The 17,586-nt window shown below is 44.4% G+C and overlaps 1 protein-coding gene across 1 annotated transcript in view; it reads left to right on the plus strand.

Annotated features, from left to right (window-relative positions):
* The window catches only part of LOC144753414 (DPY30 domain-containing protein 1-like), a 194,696-nt gene that overhangs the window by 19,778 nt on the left and 157,332 nt on the right, over positions 1–17,586 (plus strand). The window contains exon 2 of the mRNA XM_078641112.1: positions 6,727–6,889. Coding sequence (XP_078497238.1) covers positions 6,737–6,889 — 153 coding nt within the window. The 5' untranslated portion in view covers positions 6,727–6,736. The remainder of the gene's footprint in view (positions 1–6,726; positions 6,890–17,586) is intronic.

Raw genomic sequence — 17,586 nt, forward strand, 5'->3', positions numbered from 1 at the left:
ACGATCGAGGAGTGTTCTGATGTCGTCTGTGGCGTCAATCAGCGCACTCTGTGCTGTAGTTGGCACAGAATCCTGATAGTGAGGTGGCTTTGTTCGAGTAATTCGGTGAGCTGCTGGATAATGGCTTTCTCAAGTACTTGGGTAGGGGAGCAGGGAGATCAGAGAATAATTTTTTGTTAACTAAGGTATCAATGTGGCACTCGTGGTTCTTTCTGAAATATCCTCAGGGCTGTCATCGTTGCCATATTTTGTAACAAATCATTCAAGTCTCCAGAATAAATTAGTACTTTACTGCAGCCATTCGTAAATGCTGAGCAAAAGTCTCCAGGTTCAAAACCAACTGATCCATTCAAAGATATTCACTCTTCAACAGAATGCAGAACACGAATATAGATCTTTGTAAGATGGACCATGTTGACATGATATGTAATGAGAGGTAAGAATTACAGAGCTGCATGCCAACAATAAAAATGGGTTTCCCAGATAATAGACCGCCCACCGTTGTGAATGTTTCTCATTAAATGGCATACAGCTGCTGTGAACTGTCAAACTGGCTGTACTGCTAGTAAAGAAATGACCCACATGTATTATTACCAAATAGAAGCTGCGATGTTTAGTGAATCTGTAAGGCAACTTTCAATTCCGTTCTTAACCCGCTTAGCTGTCACTTTGTAAGGAGCACCCATTGAGAGACGGATACATCATGCCTGTCTATTTCCCTGATTATATCTGGAGTTTATTCAGGAAAGTTCTATTTGGGAATATAATACAATTCATATGTGTTTGTGAAAAAGGAGCACCCATCTAAAGGAACTTATGTTTTCTGCTAATTCCCCAGTGTGGAATGGCGGTTGATAAGGTGGGGCTGTCATTTCACACAGTATGGTCTTTAATTAGGAGGAGGATGCATGACGTTCTTAAGCTGTGTACCACACCAGTTCATGTCTCAATGGAGACACAGAACCTCCAACTGAGAACTCACAGACATCGCCCTAATAGTGAGTTGAATTGTTCCACCATCTGAGGGGGGGGGAAATCAAATTTTGGACATATGTCTCTGCTGTTAATGGTAGGATTTCAGACTTTGCCCAGTTTATCTGGATACCTGAAAGCAAAACAACCTTGATGACCTCATCTAAAACAGCGGTTAGATTGGATTTTATTTTTGAAGATCATAACTCATCCCTTTACAAAGACACCATACAATGAGGCAATTAATTCTGTATCTGGGAAGGCTTTAGGAAATGGTGATTTCTTAGCCAGCAGACCAAGGGCTCAATAGCAAGGGTAAAAAGTAAGGGAAACAGGGGCAGAAGATGGAAGAAAGCCTGTCTAGTACCCCAGCTTATGTCGAACCCCTTGGTGGGAAGGCAGTGATTGATGCACATTCTCGCAGAGAGTCGAGAGTATAAGAGTTTGGTTAAAGAGTATGAGTAGGCACCTATAATGGTTATCCTAAAAATAGTGAATACAAATGCCACTGGAGTGAGTCAGAACCTTTCAGCATTCAGAAGGACCCAGATGGCATTTATGTTGGGTCTAATTTGATGGACAAGTGAAAAAAGGTGATCATATTGTATCTTGTGGATCTACCAGTTACAAAACCTCTCTAGTCTGGCAGGATTGATTTGTCTATCAACAGAATTATTCTATTGGCTATGACCTTAGATACGATTTTGCTATCCAGGTTGAAAAGTGAGAGTATTTTTTTTTTTACTGTTTTCTAAAGCGCTTCTTCTCCAAGTGGTATCAGAGTGCTTTACAATGTACCAACATTTAAATATTACTGTAACGTAATAAGTGTGCAATTAGATTGTATCTGTACAGTAAACATTAAACCGGTCTTTGGGGGTGAGAAGGGGGGGGGGGAGTGAATATTAGAGATAAGAGGAACATTTGGGGAGAGTCAATGACTTCTGAGAGAAGTAAAAGATGGTGGAGGAAAGTGGATAGGTCTGTTAAGAGTTTGGCGGGATGTGGTTTTTGAATATAAAAGTCTTAAGTTGCTTCTTGAAGGCATGGATGTCTGATGCTATGTTTAGTTTGTTGGGTAGACGATAGGAGGCACTTTGTGTGACGTCCTTATCTGGTTTAAGTAGTAGAGATGTCACCACCACTCTCAAAGAAGGAGAAAGTGTCCCTATTCGGACAGAAAAGTCCTCCGCATGGTCATGGACGTGCACCCCTGCCCTGAGTTCCCCAACTTTACTGATGTCCTGATCCCTAATGCTGATATTTTGTTGTCACAACCAAACACAGATCATGCTTGTTCACCATAACATAGGCCTGTCTCGCGGATTGCGGTCTTGTTGGACCGGGAGGGGTGCCCAAAGCGCAACCCTGCTAGTGGTGAGAGGCTACTGCCTTCACCAGGAGTTAGGCAGCACAAGAGTCATTGTGGCAGCATAACATGTACTGATCAGTAGGAGTGAACTGGTCCTTTTTAACCGGTCACTGGAGTGAGGACTCCAGGGCTCACTCAGTTAAAGTTCTGCAGCTGTATGCTTAATTCACTCTTGGCCTGCATGGGTTTGGTGTGTAGTGATGTGCACCACGAGTGGTTTATCTGCACTGGGTGTATCTTTGGCTGGAAAATGTACGATACAGTGATAATGCAGTACTGTGCAGTACATGCATGCTGAATGTATGTACTGGGAGTATGTGTGCCTAAGAGGGATACAATACATGAAGGATGTAGTGCTGTGCAGTGTATGCATGGTGAATGCATGTGCTGGATGTATGTGTGCCTATGTGTGGTACAGTATATGAAGGATGTAGTGCTGTGCAGTGCGTGCAGGATAAATGTATGTGCTTGTGTTTGTGCCTATGAGTGGTACAGTACTTGAAGGATACAGTGCTTTGCACTGCGTTCATGTTTAATGTATGTGTGCCTGTTATTGGTACAGTACAGGGGAGGTAACAGTGCTGTGAAGTGTGTCTATGCTGTATACATGCACTAGGTGAACGTGTGCCTGTGAATGATACATTACATGGAGGAATTTGGGAGATCAGGAGTAAAGGGCCTCAACCCCCATGGTGGCACCCGGTAACCTCTGTGTGTCCCGTAAGTTCTGACAGTCCCCATCTCAAGATCCTCACTGTATGCCGCAAGCAGATGGGAAGGCTTGCATGTTTCATAAAATTCAGCCATCAGTTTGTCCAATGCTAGGTCTTTGCCACTGGGTACTGCGTCAATTGCTGTTTCCATTCCATATTGGTGATGTTTAAAAGGGCTTACTGAGTGTATTTATGAATGCATCATCGACCCATGCAATAGAAATGCCATCAAAGTAGTAGTTATTGAGACGTGTTGTGCCTTCAGATGTACAAAGTTGAGAGAAGTACACAGTAGCTAAGCTACCATCAGGTTTGCGAATACAAAAAAAAAAAATCAGGTTTGCGAATAGTCGTGGATGATACGAAAAACCTAAGGAATGGTTCTGATCGGTCCATCCCCTGCTCTGTACTGTCAGGCTCTAGCATGTTTGCCTAGAAATGTTATTTCTGGGTCACTTGTGTCCCTGAACAGCAGTTGTTGTTGGCTACTATTAGTTTATATATATTTGTCGCCCATTTCACTAAATCTCCCATCAAGAGTTTGCAATGCGTTTTCAATATTGTTTAGTACAGTTCTGATCGATTTTAGTGAACCGACGTGTTTGGATAGTGAGATGCCCCGGATATATGCTTTGCAGGCTTCCAATATTATGAAGCTTTGAAATACTGAGGGTTTATTAAAGTTAAAATATTGAGACATAACTGGTTGGATTCATGGAGTGTTTTTGTCCCTGCAAATATGGTAGTTACTCCTCAGTTCTTAGTTTTTGACCCATTTCGCCCTCTTGCCTCGGACTTTACAAATTCATAAGGATAATAAGATTTTATATAGATATATATCATTCTGTGATGTTCTACTGACAGGTGTCCTAGTGCGTTTTTCATGGGCTTTACATTTAGCGGCGAGAAAGCCGTGTTATGTAGGCTAACCTTGGCAACTATATCCTGTTTTCAAGAAATGCTTAACGCTGACTCGCATTTCCTTCTCATAATCTGTCTTTCTTGTTAATATTGATTTCACCGTTCATTATATTTACGCCAATCTTCCATTTTGTTAATTCAGTTGGCCTCCTTGTTTTGATTTATTCAACTTGTCTGATGTCTATTTCTTAAAACATTTTTTTAGATTTACTGTTCATTATACTTTACGTTGCATGCAGGCAGTTTTTTTAATGATTCATAATCTTTTTCTTTTCCAACAGTTCGTTATGACTTTACTTCTCTGTTCCTGTATTGAAATTGAAAATTGTATGTTCTATCGAGTCTATTATTTTTACTGTAAAAATTATAATGACATGTTGCAAATGTTTTCTTGCTTAAGACAAATGCTTAAGACAAATACCCAAGAGCCCGGAACTTTGACACACATAGGTAAAATACACTTAGCACCAACGTATATTTTAATCCTCAATTGAGGGGTAACAGAATAGATTATTTTATGGATTGGCTATGTTTGCATATCCAATGAATGTGTTTCTTGTGCAGGTCCTCTGTTATAATAGCCAAGCTTTAAATGTCTCCACCACTCCTTGTACTGGCTGAGCTGGACAGCGGTTTGTTTTTTCCAAATAAATTGAGTTGTTTTAGATCAACGTGTGAATTATGGCTTACCCCAATGTTTAAAGCTATTGATTGAACTATATCAAATTTTTTTATTAAACGTATTTTTATTATTTTATAAACTTTGGCAATACACACACAATCCGCTTCAAACCTCATTACAGAAATGTTTCAGCAACAACCAATACATCTTATTCACAAATATAGATTCAACATTGCTTCTTAAATGTATGTTATATTTATTAGTTACGTTTTTCACGAGGGATGGAAAGTATGAAAGGTACTCACCCACTTCCCCCCCCCCCCATATTTTCTTTTTCTCTTTTTTGCAATCCCGTCTTTTATATCGGGACTCTTCAAAAAGGGCACAGTAATCCCCATTTTTGAAAATTGATTTTCATTGGCAGGTTCCCAAAACAATGTCCCACAAATATTTTTTGTGTTCGGCAGGAATAGTATTAAACCACAAAAGAGCTGCTCCCAGCGGTAAAAAACAAGAGTGAGCTAAGTGTAAATGTTTCTTAGTGTTAAAATATTGGCATCTTACAAAAAGTGTAAGACTGGTCTCACACACCACCTGGTGTCATGCTTCATCATTGACCAGTCCTCGCCCTCCAAAAACTCGGTTTGATGGAGGGCGGGCATGCGTGTGGGTCCGCGGCATTCATCAGGACCTATGTGTGGCCACATCCATCGAGGAGAGGAGGAGGACGTATAGGTGGAGCAGCGGAGAATACCCCATTATATACCTCGGATCAAAAGGGTCCGCGATCTTCCACCCTCCTATGGAGCAATGAGTTCCAATATTTAGGGCTGCTACAACCAAGGCCACCTTGCAGTGGAGCACATTCACCACCTGCCCACATAGTGGACACCCTCCAACTACAGTTTGGACTGGGTGGAGCCCGCCCTTTAGTCACACATAGGTCCTGATGAATGCCGCGGACCCACACGGGCCACATGGCAGAAACATGTCGACCTCTTAATATCGGTGTGGGGACAATTAATATCCCAATACATCGACCACGTTTTTAGCATACCATATAGGCGCCAGTAACATTAAAAATAATATGACGCCTATAATGGATTTTTAACTCACTTTTTCTTTGGGCCCCCACTTAGTTTAGAAGTGCATCCCTGTCGTCAGGTGCATGCCCGCCCTCCATCAAACCGAGTTTTTAGAGGACGAGGACTGGTCAATGATGAAGCATGACACCAGGTGGTGTGTGAGACCAGTCTTACACTTTTTGTAAGATGCCAATATTTTAAAACTAAGAAACATTTACACTTAGCTCACTCTTGTTTTTTACCGCTGGGAGCAGCTCTTTTGTGGTTTAACAGTTATGTTGGAGGCCGCTAGCTCCTAGAACCCCGTGCCTCCAGTTCCCCTATACCCAGATAGACTCTGGGTCATCGTGGTTATATATATATACGGCAGGAATAGTACCCTCTATATAATTACCATCATTTCAGAGCTCATAGGTGGACAAATCAGGGACATACAAATAAGTGAGTGATGTAAAAGAAATGTGTTTTTATGAAAAAAATGTCCTCAAAAGTAAGCTTTTACACATTGAGGGTTTCTTTGAGACGTTAGACTGAAGCGGAAACCAGTGGGGATTCGGGGTATGCAAAGATCAGAGCACAAGTGCACACTTGAAAGACTCCTTTATAAGGACAAACCTAATCACTGTGTAAGATTTTGCGTTTTTTTGTGGGGACATTACATTGAGGATACTCTCCAATTGAGTGGTTATATTGGGGGGGGGGGGAGGGGCCTCCACATATCTTGCAGGGAAGGCCCCCTCAAGTTTTGTTACGCCAGTGGTCCAGAGCACTGGCGTAACGCAAAATGAGGTTCCCCCTCCAAAATGTGAGGAAGAGCCCCTGAGTCTCACAAATATTCATTGGCCCTTGATTGAACAGGCAGCCCCTGAAGGCTCTGCTGTGCATTTGTGCTGCAGGGGCTTGCGTTAGACACCTGATCCAGAGAATGTCTTGAATGTGCATGGTTTGGGCGAGGAGGGTTGTTCTTTGTTAACAGCCAATGGGCACACAGTCACAGTATGATGACATTCTCAGACCTCCTTCCTTTGCCGCTCGTTGCAGAGGCTCAAAGATGGGGATGGATTCGGAGTACCTGAAGAAGTGCCTTGGGAAATGTCTGGCAGAAGGCCTGACCGAGGTGGCTGAGCATCGGCCAATGGATCCCATCGAGTATCTGGCGCACTGGCTGCTCAAATACAGGAAGAACATCATCGAACGAGAGCAGGTATGAAACTGGAAACAGTACAATTGTGTGTTGCTTTGATTGTAGAGAACAAAATTTGTATTCTTAATTTTACTGCCTTCCCCATGTGCTAGACATATCTGGCCAGTCAGTCACAATCTTTATTCAATCAACATGTGATGATAAAAGTGTCATTAAATCAGTAGAACATTTGAAATGAATAAAGCGGTTCAAAGTAGAGTATGAAAACAGTACTTCACAATAAAACAGACACCCTCTGCCCCATGACACGTAGGATATAGGTTGCAGTTAAAAAGCAAGTCCTCGCAGATGGCAGTGTCTGTAACAAAATTAAAGCAGCCCTGCAGTGTTTGATGTTAGCTTGTTTTAAAAGAGGTAAAATATACAGTTTTCTCAATTTTCTTATTTTGTTGTTGTAAACAAATGTTATTAATTCGCAATGGTACAGTGAAAAGCAGCCCGCAGGGCGTTGCAGCAGACATGATGATAAGCACAATATGCAACATAGTGGGATATAAAAGTGCAAGATAAGCCTGTAGTGTCAAGTGCCAGTCCACCTGTTGGAAAAATATAGGAATGCACATCTCTGGCCAATGCCCTCCCTTAACTCGGGATCCAGTAGTACTTGTCAATACACTCTATGCGCCCTTAATTCCACTTAGTATCCTTATGCAGAGAACAGCCTATTGACCCCCCACCCCCTCTTAACACCCTCCAAACCCCCCCCAGCCCGACTCCCTCCCCACCCCCAGGCATGTCACTGAGCTTCAAAGCACCTGTATTCGGGTAACGGTCAATATAGTCATGGGAGAGGGGCTCCACATTACATGCCTCTGGCGAGTGGCATCACCAGAGGGGACGAGCACCACGTCAGCCCAAATGTAGTTTTCTCAATGACACAATATTTAAAGAAGAACATAAAGTATAATGTGCATTGTACTAAGCAGCCGTCACATGGGTAGAGGGTAAATTGGCAATGTAAGTGCCCTGTATAGTATAGGCTACTAAAAAGTGGATATTGTTCAGTCTTAATCTCCCCAGCAGAAACCTATGATGTGGATTTGTGATCCAAATAAGATACGGCTCAATGCCATTACAGGTAGACATTTCAATCTAACCTGAACAGTGCTTCGGTTGGCTTCTAACCAAATTCTCTTGTCATTGCATTTGGCTCAAAACATAATTTCCGAAGTATTCAAGAAGGTGGCCTGAAATATTACTGGGGTCTTGAAGAGATCTAGCAAACCCAGACTAGTACAAGTGGTGTAAATTTATCTAATCCAGTAAATGTTTCATACAATGATCCAGTTTTAGGCAGTCAGTATGAACCACTGGGTTAAAAGAGGTTTGGGTCTTTGTCCATATTTTGAACCATAGAAGAAGTGGGTGTAACTTTATAGTGTCACTAATAAACCCTAGCTCAGTTTCCAAGTGGAAGATAAAGGAGCTGGTGGATTTTGGGACGACTTAATAGCCTCTTAATAAAGCCATTCTCCGAACCTCTCCATATATATGGCGACGAGCTCTTTAATAGGCTTCGTTCCTATTTTAGTGGCAAAGCTAACGGCCTCCTCTGAGGCTTTTGCAAGGGCAGCAGCCCTCCTAATAATCAGTGGGCCTCAAGTGAGTTTCTGTTCAAATGATATCCAGGTATAAGGAAACATTGGTACAGTGCTAACTTTGTTGTTATTTACTCTAAAGATAATACTCTCCTTCTTACTTGATTCAAAGACCATTACATGAGTTTTTGCCTAATTGATAACACGATCCAAGCTGGTCATAAAAATGCAGAAGCGGTCAAGCAATCGCTGTAGGCCGATTACTGTCCTTGCTATTAAAACCATATTGTTGGTATAAATTAGTGCACGGACACTACGGCTGCCTATTCACAAGACAGTCAGCATTGTAGTTGAGCAGGTTTTCTTTTAAGCCATTCACATATAATGAGAAGAGGAAGGGGGCCAGGCCGTATTCCTGGCGTACGTCTCTGGCTAGCTTGAAAGGTTCAGTTGTACCCCCCCCCCTACTTCCAGACCATATCTGACACCGGCAGTCACTCTACATGGAGTTCTCTCAGAAATGTAACAATGTTCTGTTCGACCCCAAGATCTAACATAATGCTCTACAGATTAGTTCTGTTTACAGAATCAAAAGGTGAACTCTGATCCATGAAGGCTAGGTTTAGCTTGCCCTTCTTAACCACCGTATATGTGCTTATCAGAAGGTATAAGTTGAGGCACTGCTCGACAGTACCTAGGCCAGGGCGAAAACCAAACTGGAGGTCTGAAACACATTGTGACCATTTGCCCAGGTTTGTAGGTGCTCCAGTAGGATTTTTCCCATTATCTTCGTGGTTGAGTGGATCAAAGATATAGGGCAGTAGTACTGTAAGTTATCCTTAGAGCTTTTTTGAAAATTGGAATTATGGTTGCATGGGACCAAGTCGTCAGTGGATCGATTACTGATCTGATATTAAATACACTTGACAAAAGGGAAGCCAAGAGTGGGGTATTGGCCTCAAAAAGATCGACTAGTATCCCATCCGGTCCAGGAGCTTTCCCCACTGGGTATCTGCTGCTATTACCTCTCTTAATTCAAACTCCAGCTCAGGAAATGGCGTGGCTGTAGGCTGAGAGAGAGGAGATGAAACTGATGCTGCTCGAGATTAAATTATATCGCCAACTACTGGGTTGTGCCCTCCATAATGGTAGGGTCCGAATAGAGGTGAGTAAAATGAGCTTCCCAATTTTCTGGTGGGATCACGGTGTAAAGACCAGATTCCTGGGCTTTGTCAAAGTAGTTGACTGTGCTATCCTTTAATTCGCTGGCCTGTATTAGGGAGTGATATGCTTCCTCACTGATGGTGATTGAATAAGGAGTGTTCATGGGGACTATTGACATTCCACTTATTGGACTGTAAAAGTAACCAAGCCGAAGCGCTTGAACTGTTGAGGTAGTGGGCCCCAACAAGCTAAGCCTGATCAAACAATCCTTATTTACCTATTTGTCTTTAAAAGTTGATAACAAATACAGTCATTTTTATCAGGTTTCCTGGTGTTACATATCCAATACACTCTTTAAACAAGATGAATCTGGCTATAAATTATCACTGGGCTCCTCAGCCGTCCACTGACCCAGTGCACAGCCTTATTTACAAGTTGGTCATGATCCTCCAGTGAATCATGCTATTTCGTTACTACCTCTAATTGCAAAAGCTCTAGAAAGTTACATCAATAAACATCTTATATCCTTCCTTGAACAACATAAAAGCTTAGATTCCTGTCAATCGGGCTTTAGAGAGCTACACATTACTGAAACCGCATTGCTGGCAGTCACTGATAACATCAGGCTCCCTAGATGTAGGAAACCGGTCATGTTGGTGTTCCTGGATCAATCTGTGGCCTTTGACACGGTCTCCCATCCCATCTTACTCTGCAGATTACATGAGGCCGGTCTCCATGGTAGAGCGCTAAACTGTCTCAGTGACATCCTGGTCAACCATTCACAGAAAGTTTGTCTTGGTTCGTTTAAGTCAAGACTGATGAATACCAACAAGGGGGTTCCCCAGGGATCGTGCCTGAGCCCAACACATTTTAATATCTATGCAGCTCTACTAGCCCAAGTAGTGAGATCATGAGGGGTGGAGATCATGTCATCCACAGATGACACCAAACTTCTCATCTCCTTTGACCCCGATCCAGAAGAAGTGAAAGACAAATTTGTGGGCTGCATGAGGAAAATCGCTGTCTGGATGAATAATTACTGCCTCCAACTGAACATCGAGAAGATGGAGATCATGTTATTTGGCAAAGCCAATGAGTTTTGGCCCGTGGACTGGCGGCCTGAGGAACTTGGCCGAGCCTCCCCACCTAAGCAGGTGGTCAAAAACCTCATAGTGAAAATAGATCAATCACTGTCCATGAAAGATCAAGTTAGTGCCACCTGTGGCATCTGTTTTGCCACAATGCAGCTTTAAAAAAAGTGTTTCTTGGCTCCCGGACACTTCCAGAAAAACCCTAGTTCAGGCTCTTACAACCAGACGCTTGGACTACGGGATCGCCCTACTGGTAGCAGTAAATGACACCTTCCTGACCAAGTTGCAAGTAGTGCACAATACAGCTACCCTGTTGATCTGCAATCTACATTCCCAATCTTCTTCAACTCCCATCTTAAGGAAGTTTCACTAGCTGCCTGTTAATAAATGGTTTATTTTCAAACTCTGCTGTCTAAAGCATCTTAAGGAAGTTTCACTAGCAGCCTATTGAAAATTGGGTTATTTTCAAACTTTGCTGTCTAACGCACAAGGCACTCTTTAAGGCCTGCCCCACTTATCTACATTCACAAATTAGTTACCATCAGCTCCTCAGGCAGCTCAGGTCCTCAGATAAAGCACTCTTGCGGATTCCTTGCATCTGTACCCCAAGATGTAGAGGTAGAGCTGTTTCTTACACTGTCCCATAGCACTGGAAAAAACTCCAGCTTCATCTTCGTACCTGCCCTGACTTTCTAAGCTTCAAGAAGATGCCAAAAACGTGGTCGTTTTAAATTACTCCCCACTCGCCCGTTTCAGCAGCACCTAGATACTCCTCTGGGAGAGGGTCATGCGCTATACCAAGAGACAGAAATAAATAAATAAAATAAATCAGTGGGGATACCTCTCAAAATCAGGATATAGTGAGTAACTTGAGGGTGGTAGTTGTAATGTGGGAAGCTTGGAGCACGAGGGCCATTGGGGTGTCCGGATCTATTGCTCATCGGGTTGCAGGGTTCTTTGGTTTGGACTGAAACCCCATCTCTCCCAGCTCGTCGAGGCAGAGGGCTGTCCGTGTCTGCACAGATTTATGCACAATGCCTTTTGACTGGTTGGAGTGCCCATTAAAAGTACCAGCCTGTTCTGCCGGGAGGTGTGACAGGTGCTGAGGTTGAAGGACAGGCCCAGGAGCCAGGGAGAGGTGGTCCTGCAAAACGCGTTTCTAAAGCCTGTGTGATTAGATGTATAAACGTCACCACTCTTGCGAGTATATAGGTTTTTGTTTCCGTGAAAAACCAGTCCGATGCCTCCTTGCACGACCTTGTGCAATGGGCCCTTAAAATGGGGTGAAGCAACCTTTTTCGTTCGCTAACCAATTTAGGGCAGCAGCATAATAGGTAAAGCCAGGATTCCCTTTCATAGTTGCATCGCCGACAAAATGCTGTACCGTCTTCTCGTGCCCATGCTGGATTGAAGTCCGAAATTTTAAATTAGAATAAGGGCTGCTCCACCAATGGAATCTCAATGTTTTTTTTTATAATGGCTTTGTTGATTTTCCAAAATAAAAACAAACAGTTCATCAGTGGTAAAGTGTTGTTAATCTCATCACCAAAGCAATAATACCTACACCATAGCATGGAGGCATTATCAACATAAGATACAAAACATGGAAAACGTGAATCAGCAAAGACAGTGAAACAAATTGTAAAGGGGTGTAAGAGACTAAAGAAAGGACAATGCTAGAAGGGAAAGAGGAGTGAGTGTTAAGGTCTGGTATCAGGGTTCAAGATGCAAAGGTACTCGTGCAATGTCTGGAGGATGCAGTCTCCACTGACATTATCACAGTATGCCATGCATGCTTTGAAGCCAATCAGAGGAGGAGGGGGCTTTAGTGCTGCCCCAGTTGAGCGCGCGCTCACGCTTAGCTAGGAGAAAAGACATGGAAATGAAGGGGCGCAAAAGGAGCATTATATCTCTGATGTACCGTAAGAGGGCTAGGAGGAGATCAAAGGAAATCACTAGATCAGTCATAGTAGTGAGAGAGCGCAAACTGACCTAAATGTATGAGTGCATCACACTTACCTGTAGTAAGCACAAATCATGAGGAGAAATGCCATGAGTGCTAGTAGTATCTGCAATTATATTCTGAATGTATAGCTAATGTAGAGATTTAAGTAGAAGTGGAACTAATACAGAAATGTGTGACACTATATGATTTTATTAGATGTGATTATTCCTGAATCCATGTCGTGTAGCTGCTAAAATGTAAGATGGCATGTGGTTAAACGCAGAATGTGGTAGGCCTCAGGGCCAGAGCTAGAAGGGAAGGGGAAGGTGTTTCTTTTCACGACATAGATTGTACTAATGTTTTGGTCATTGCATTAATGGGCCATGATTTATAGATGTGTTTACTGAATAATAGAATAAGAGTATTAACATGCTTTAATTAATGAGGAAGTTGAATGCTATAATCATTATGAGAAATGCTGTAGGCCTGAAATGTTTAACATTGATTTACACGTACATGTCTGGGCCGAGAAATGTTGCAAACCTTTTTGGAAGTCTATGAGAGTTGGGTTCTTGGCTGCAGATGTCTGTCTGCAAGAGAAAGGGAGGATCCGATTATAAATAATATGAATAGAGGTCTGTTCAGTAGACGGCCCAGACATGGAGGAGGGTTCTGGAATGTTTAAGGGGTATCAGCGGGCCGGAGAAGAGTCTGAGAAGCAAGGTCAACTCCAACGTATGAGGCCCAATACAAAGCAGCATGGAAAAAGCCAGAAGCTACACCACGTGAGGGGCGTCTCACGAGGGGCGTCTCAAATGTTGTTGACTGTTTTGTATTAGGGACAGCACCCCTGGGTGGAGTTAGAGTAGATGCCTGAGGACCCTTTAGAGAGCGGATGGGTAGGCAGAGAGGGGTCATGACTGGAGAACTATAGGTTTTCACCAAGAGACTAAGAGTGAGTGACTTCCCTTGGGGGTCATTCACTGCTGACACCTTTGATAGGTTGAGACTTGGTTAAGTAGGGATACCATCTAGAGCAGGGTAGGGACAGCCTAACCTGTGTGTTTTCCTCCAACTTAAATGAAGGAGAGATATGCGTCAATGCTGATAGCTTTATTATTCTTAGAACTTGTGTTAGTAATTTCAGTTGCTCGTCTGAGGGCTTTCAGAGAGCACATGTATGTAGTTGGACCTGTGTATCTCGTGAATCTCATTCTGAGATGCCTGTATTTGCAGCTTATCCTATCCTTACAATAAACTTTTGAAAGCTAGAAGTTGTTTGTGATCTTTTGGAGCGGGGTCCTTTATTGGGTGTACTAACTTGGTAGCAGAGGCACTTTCTTCCTTCAATGACAGGCAACAAAGGTTCAGTCGACCAGATCGGGGTTTAGATCAATAGTGATAAGGTATCGATCAAAATCTCGCCCTTCCAGTTGGTAGCTATAGAGGATGGTTGCCTTCTTGAGGACGGTGACCTAGGCCAGGTTAGCTTACCCCAAGGCCCCTAGAAATCGATGATCGGAAGAACCGCCCGCCGAAGAAGATCCGGATGACGTGAGACAGAAAAAGCAGCAGTATCGGTCGAGAGTGAGTATAAAGGGTCATGCGTGTTAGATTGCGGTGTTTTTGTATTGTATCTATGTTGTAATGTCTGGCGGAGTTGAATGTCTGTAGAGTGACTGTGGAACAGGTTGTGAGCGCGCGCAACCGGTGGAAATCTTAAGTTCAAGGAGAGCTTAAGTGGTTCGGGTGTATCGGACACCCAGAGTAATTGTCAAATAGTGTGAAGGGGGTCATGAGGTACCATTGATCACCCGAAAGACCGAGATAGGGGGAACGTAAGAGTGAGTGCGTGAGTAACGGACGCTGGTCGGAAGTTACTGTGTGTGTAAGCAACCTATCAGAGAGACGATAGACATTTCGTCAGTTGTGTTGACAATTACATATAGACTGTGGACGTACAGTCGAGGGAAGTGACCGCTTGGTCGGAAGTAGTCATTTTTCGGTGTATGAATGGGACGCATGCATGACCGGGAGACGAGTTGAGAAAGGAGGGGTGCTGCTGCGAAGCGGAGAAAAGTGACGTCAGGAAGTGTCGCGACGTGATTGGCCGACAGGAGAAAGACCGCGCTGTGATAGGCCAGCTAGCAAAGACGTCAGAAAGTGTCGCGACGTGATTGGCCGACCGGAGAAAGACCGCGCTGCGATAGGCCAAGTTAGCAAAGCCGCGACAGGATTGGTGGATTGTCATCAGGAAGTAAACAGAGTAGCGAGGCTGGATATTGTGCGCATAATTATGAAGTGTTTTAAATGGCTGAGAGCGGCGTTTAAAAAAAGAGAAGCGGGGATCGTATGAAGGGGAAGAAGCCCCGCCGGAGGGTACGCCGGCTCGTTACATGGCAGTGAATGTTGGGTTGCATACGATCCTTTGGATATCAGAGTGGAGTAAGATTACGGAAGGAAATGAGGAACTGACGTTCCCGAAGTACGGGACGTTCAGATTAGAGGTGTTACATCGATTAAAATCAGTCATGACCTCAATGAGACCCTTGCCTAGACCGACCCAGTTTGAAGCTCTTGATGCATGGATTAGGGCAGCGCATGAAAAGAATATGAACAGACGACAAGAAAGGGTGAAACGATCGGTAAGGGCAGTGCAGGATGCCAGGTGGGATGCGGATGCTAAAAGATGGAGAGTGCATAACATGGAAGTAAATAAACTGTACCCGGTGTTAGAGGTGCCCGGAAATAAAAGCCCCATAGAAGAGGATGATGAGAGCGAAACAGAGGACAGCCTGATAAACAGATTATTGACAGACAGGCCACCCCCGTATAATAGAGCAGGGGGAGAGGTCGAGCATAGTGAAAGAGAAAAGGGGGGCAATGCAGGGGAGCATGGACCGCTTCCCAGTTCAGAGTGGGATCCTGAGGCAAAGAAAGAGCTGTCCCAGCCTAGTCAGGTGCAACAGGTAGTCGGGAGGTTTGTGGTACAAAGAGCGCCGGAAACGGAGTGCGCCACATCCTACGCATTACCAGATGCACTACAGGTACCTGTTACCATAGGTCCTATAATATCGATATATGACCAAGAAAGAGCAAGAGGGGAAGAACGGGTACGGAAGGACAGAGAAAGAGCAGGGACGGCAAGGAGGAACGATACGATTAATTCCCCAAGTCAGATGCCGATACCAAGAGAGTGGAGCACCCCGATGCACACAGCAGGGGATCCAGGAGGAGATCCTGGGGGCCCTAGATGGCCAGTGGATCTGAGGGGATCTGGACGAAAATCCTTTCAAGAGCTAAATGAGTACATGAAGAAGTGGGATGAGGCAGTGGAGGCTCACAAGAGCATCATAGCTGCAGAAGCTGAAAGGGAAAGTCAGGACAGCAGAGCTCGGACTCACTGCGGGGCTGGGGAGAGCAGCCCGGAGGGGGACTGGAGAGAGAGAGATAGTAGGGGAGTCACCCATTGGGCCCGGAGTGGGAATAGAACAGACCTGGAAAACGGGGGCCCCGGGAGTGGAGGGGTGGCGTGCCCAATACTCAGTGAAGGGGAGAGGAGAGCGCAAGAGTACAGAAACAGCTTTAAGTGTCCACACTGTGTGCCCGGCACCAGAGAACAGAATGGGAGTTGTGAGAGGTCGCACCATAGTCCCTGTGATGACGGAAATGAGCGCAGCCCAGGGAATATGGGGAACCAGGAAGGATCGTATCGGATACTGAGCGATACTAGGCAAAGGGAGAGTAGCGACCAGAGGGAAAATAACAGAGAGGCGTACGGTGAAAGGAGAGAAGAAGAAGAGAGTGGGCAGAGCAAGAGTGGGGGTAACAGGCCCGTGTTCCATCACCTTCCAAGATCGGATGGCCGAGCATGGGACCTGGAGAGATGGGAGCAAGGGAGAGCACTCATTAACTCTCCCGAGCCCAAACGTAGAGCTCGGAGTTGGGATGGTAGGGAGACCAGTGAGCCCCCTTCGAAAGACATATTGCGAGCTGAGATAAAAGCTAAGAGACTCGATGTCGCCAGCTTAAGGTCAGACCTGGATGACATGATAGATGGTACCCTGCCTTTAGAAAGAATGGAAATGTATGAGCAGGATGAAATACTGTATATGGCAAAGGACATCACTCGAAAGGCGAGAGCAATCCATGAGAAGTTAGTCGAACTAGCAGGCAAATATATGGTGGACCTGTCAAGAACCAAAGCATTACAGGGTAACCACAGGCTACATTACACAGATCGAGACCTAGATGAGAGGAGAACGATTGGGCTGAAAACGCACATAAGGGAACTGATCACTGGAATAAGGACATGGAGGGCACTAGATAAGTGGGAAGAGAGGTGGTCCAAGAAAGGGACCGTCAGGAGAAGCACGCTTGGGACGACACCAGGAAGGCTGCAGGGAATAGAAGCATACCCTTTGCGTGAAGTCGCCAATGGGAACTATGTGCATGTCCCTTGGAGTAGGGGAGATTTAGCTGCTTTTACCACCTCCTTCCCCAAATTGCGGGAAAACCCAGTGGAGTGGTACAAGCAAGTCGAGAGATTTGTAAAAATCTCAAAGGTCCTATGGATAGATCTGAACACGCTGTTCGACATTGTAGTACCAGGAGATCTGTGGACAGCATGCAAGGTTAGCGCTGAGTGGCCCACAACGGAGCCGGAGAGAGATGCTAAGACTAATGGGCCGTCCGAGATTGTGATGGCAAAATTCGAGAGAGTGATGACTTGGCTGAAAGAGAAAGTGCCAATGCAAGACATAGATTGGGTCAGAATAGACCGAACCAGACAGGAACCCAAAGAGACCGTCCACGAATATTACGAGAGATTGCTGAAGGCGTTTAAACAGTATAGCGGCCTGGATGTAATGGATCCAAAAGACATAGGGCAATTCGTGTCCAAGTTCGTCCTGGGACTGAGACCGGATATTAGTTTAATGATTCAGCAACACTCGATTT

This window comes from Lissotriton helveticus, chromosome 5_1, assembly GCF_964261635.1.
Source record: "Lissotriton helveticus chromosome 5_1, aLisHel1.1, whole genome shotgun sequence".
NCBI classification, from domain to species: domain Eukaryota; kingdom Metazoa; phylum Chordata; class Amphibia; order Caudata; family Salamandridae; genus Lissotriton; species Lissotriton helveticus.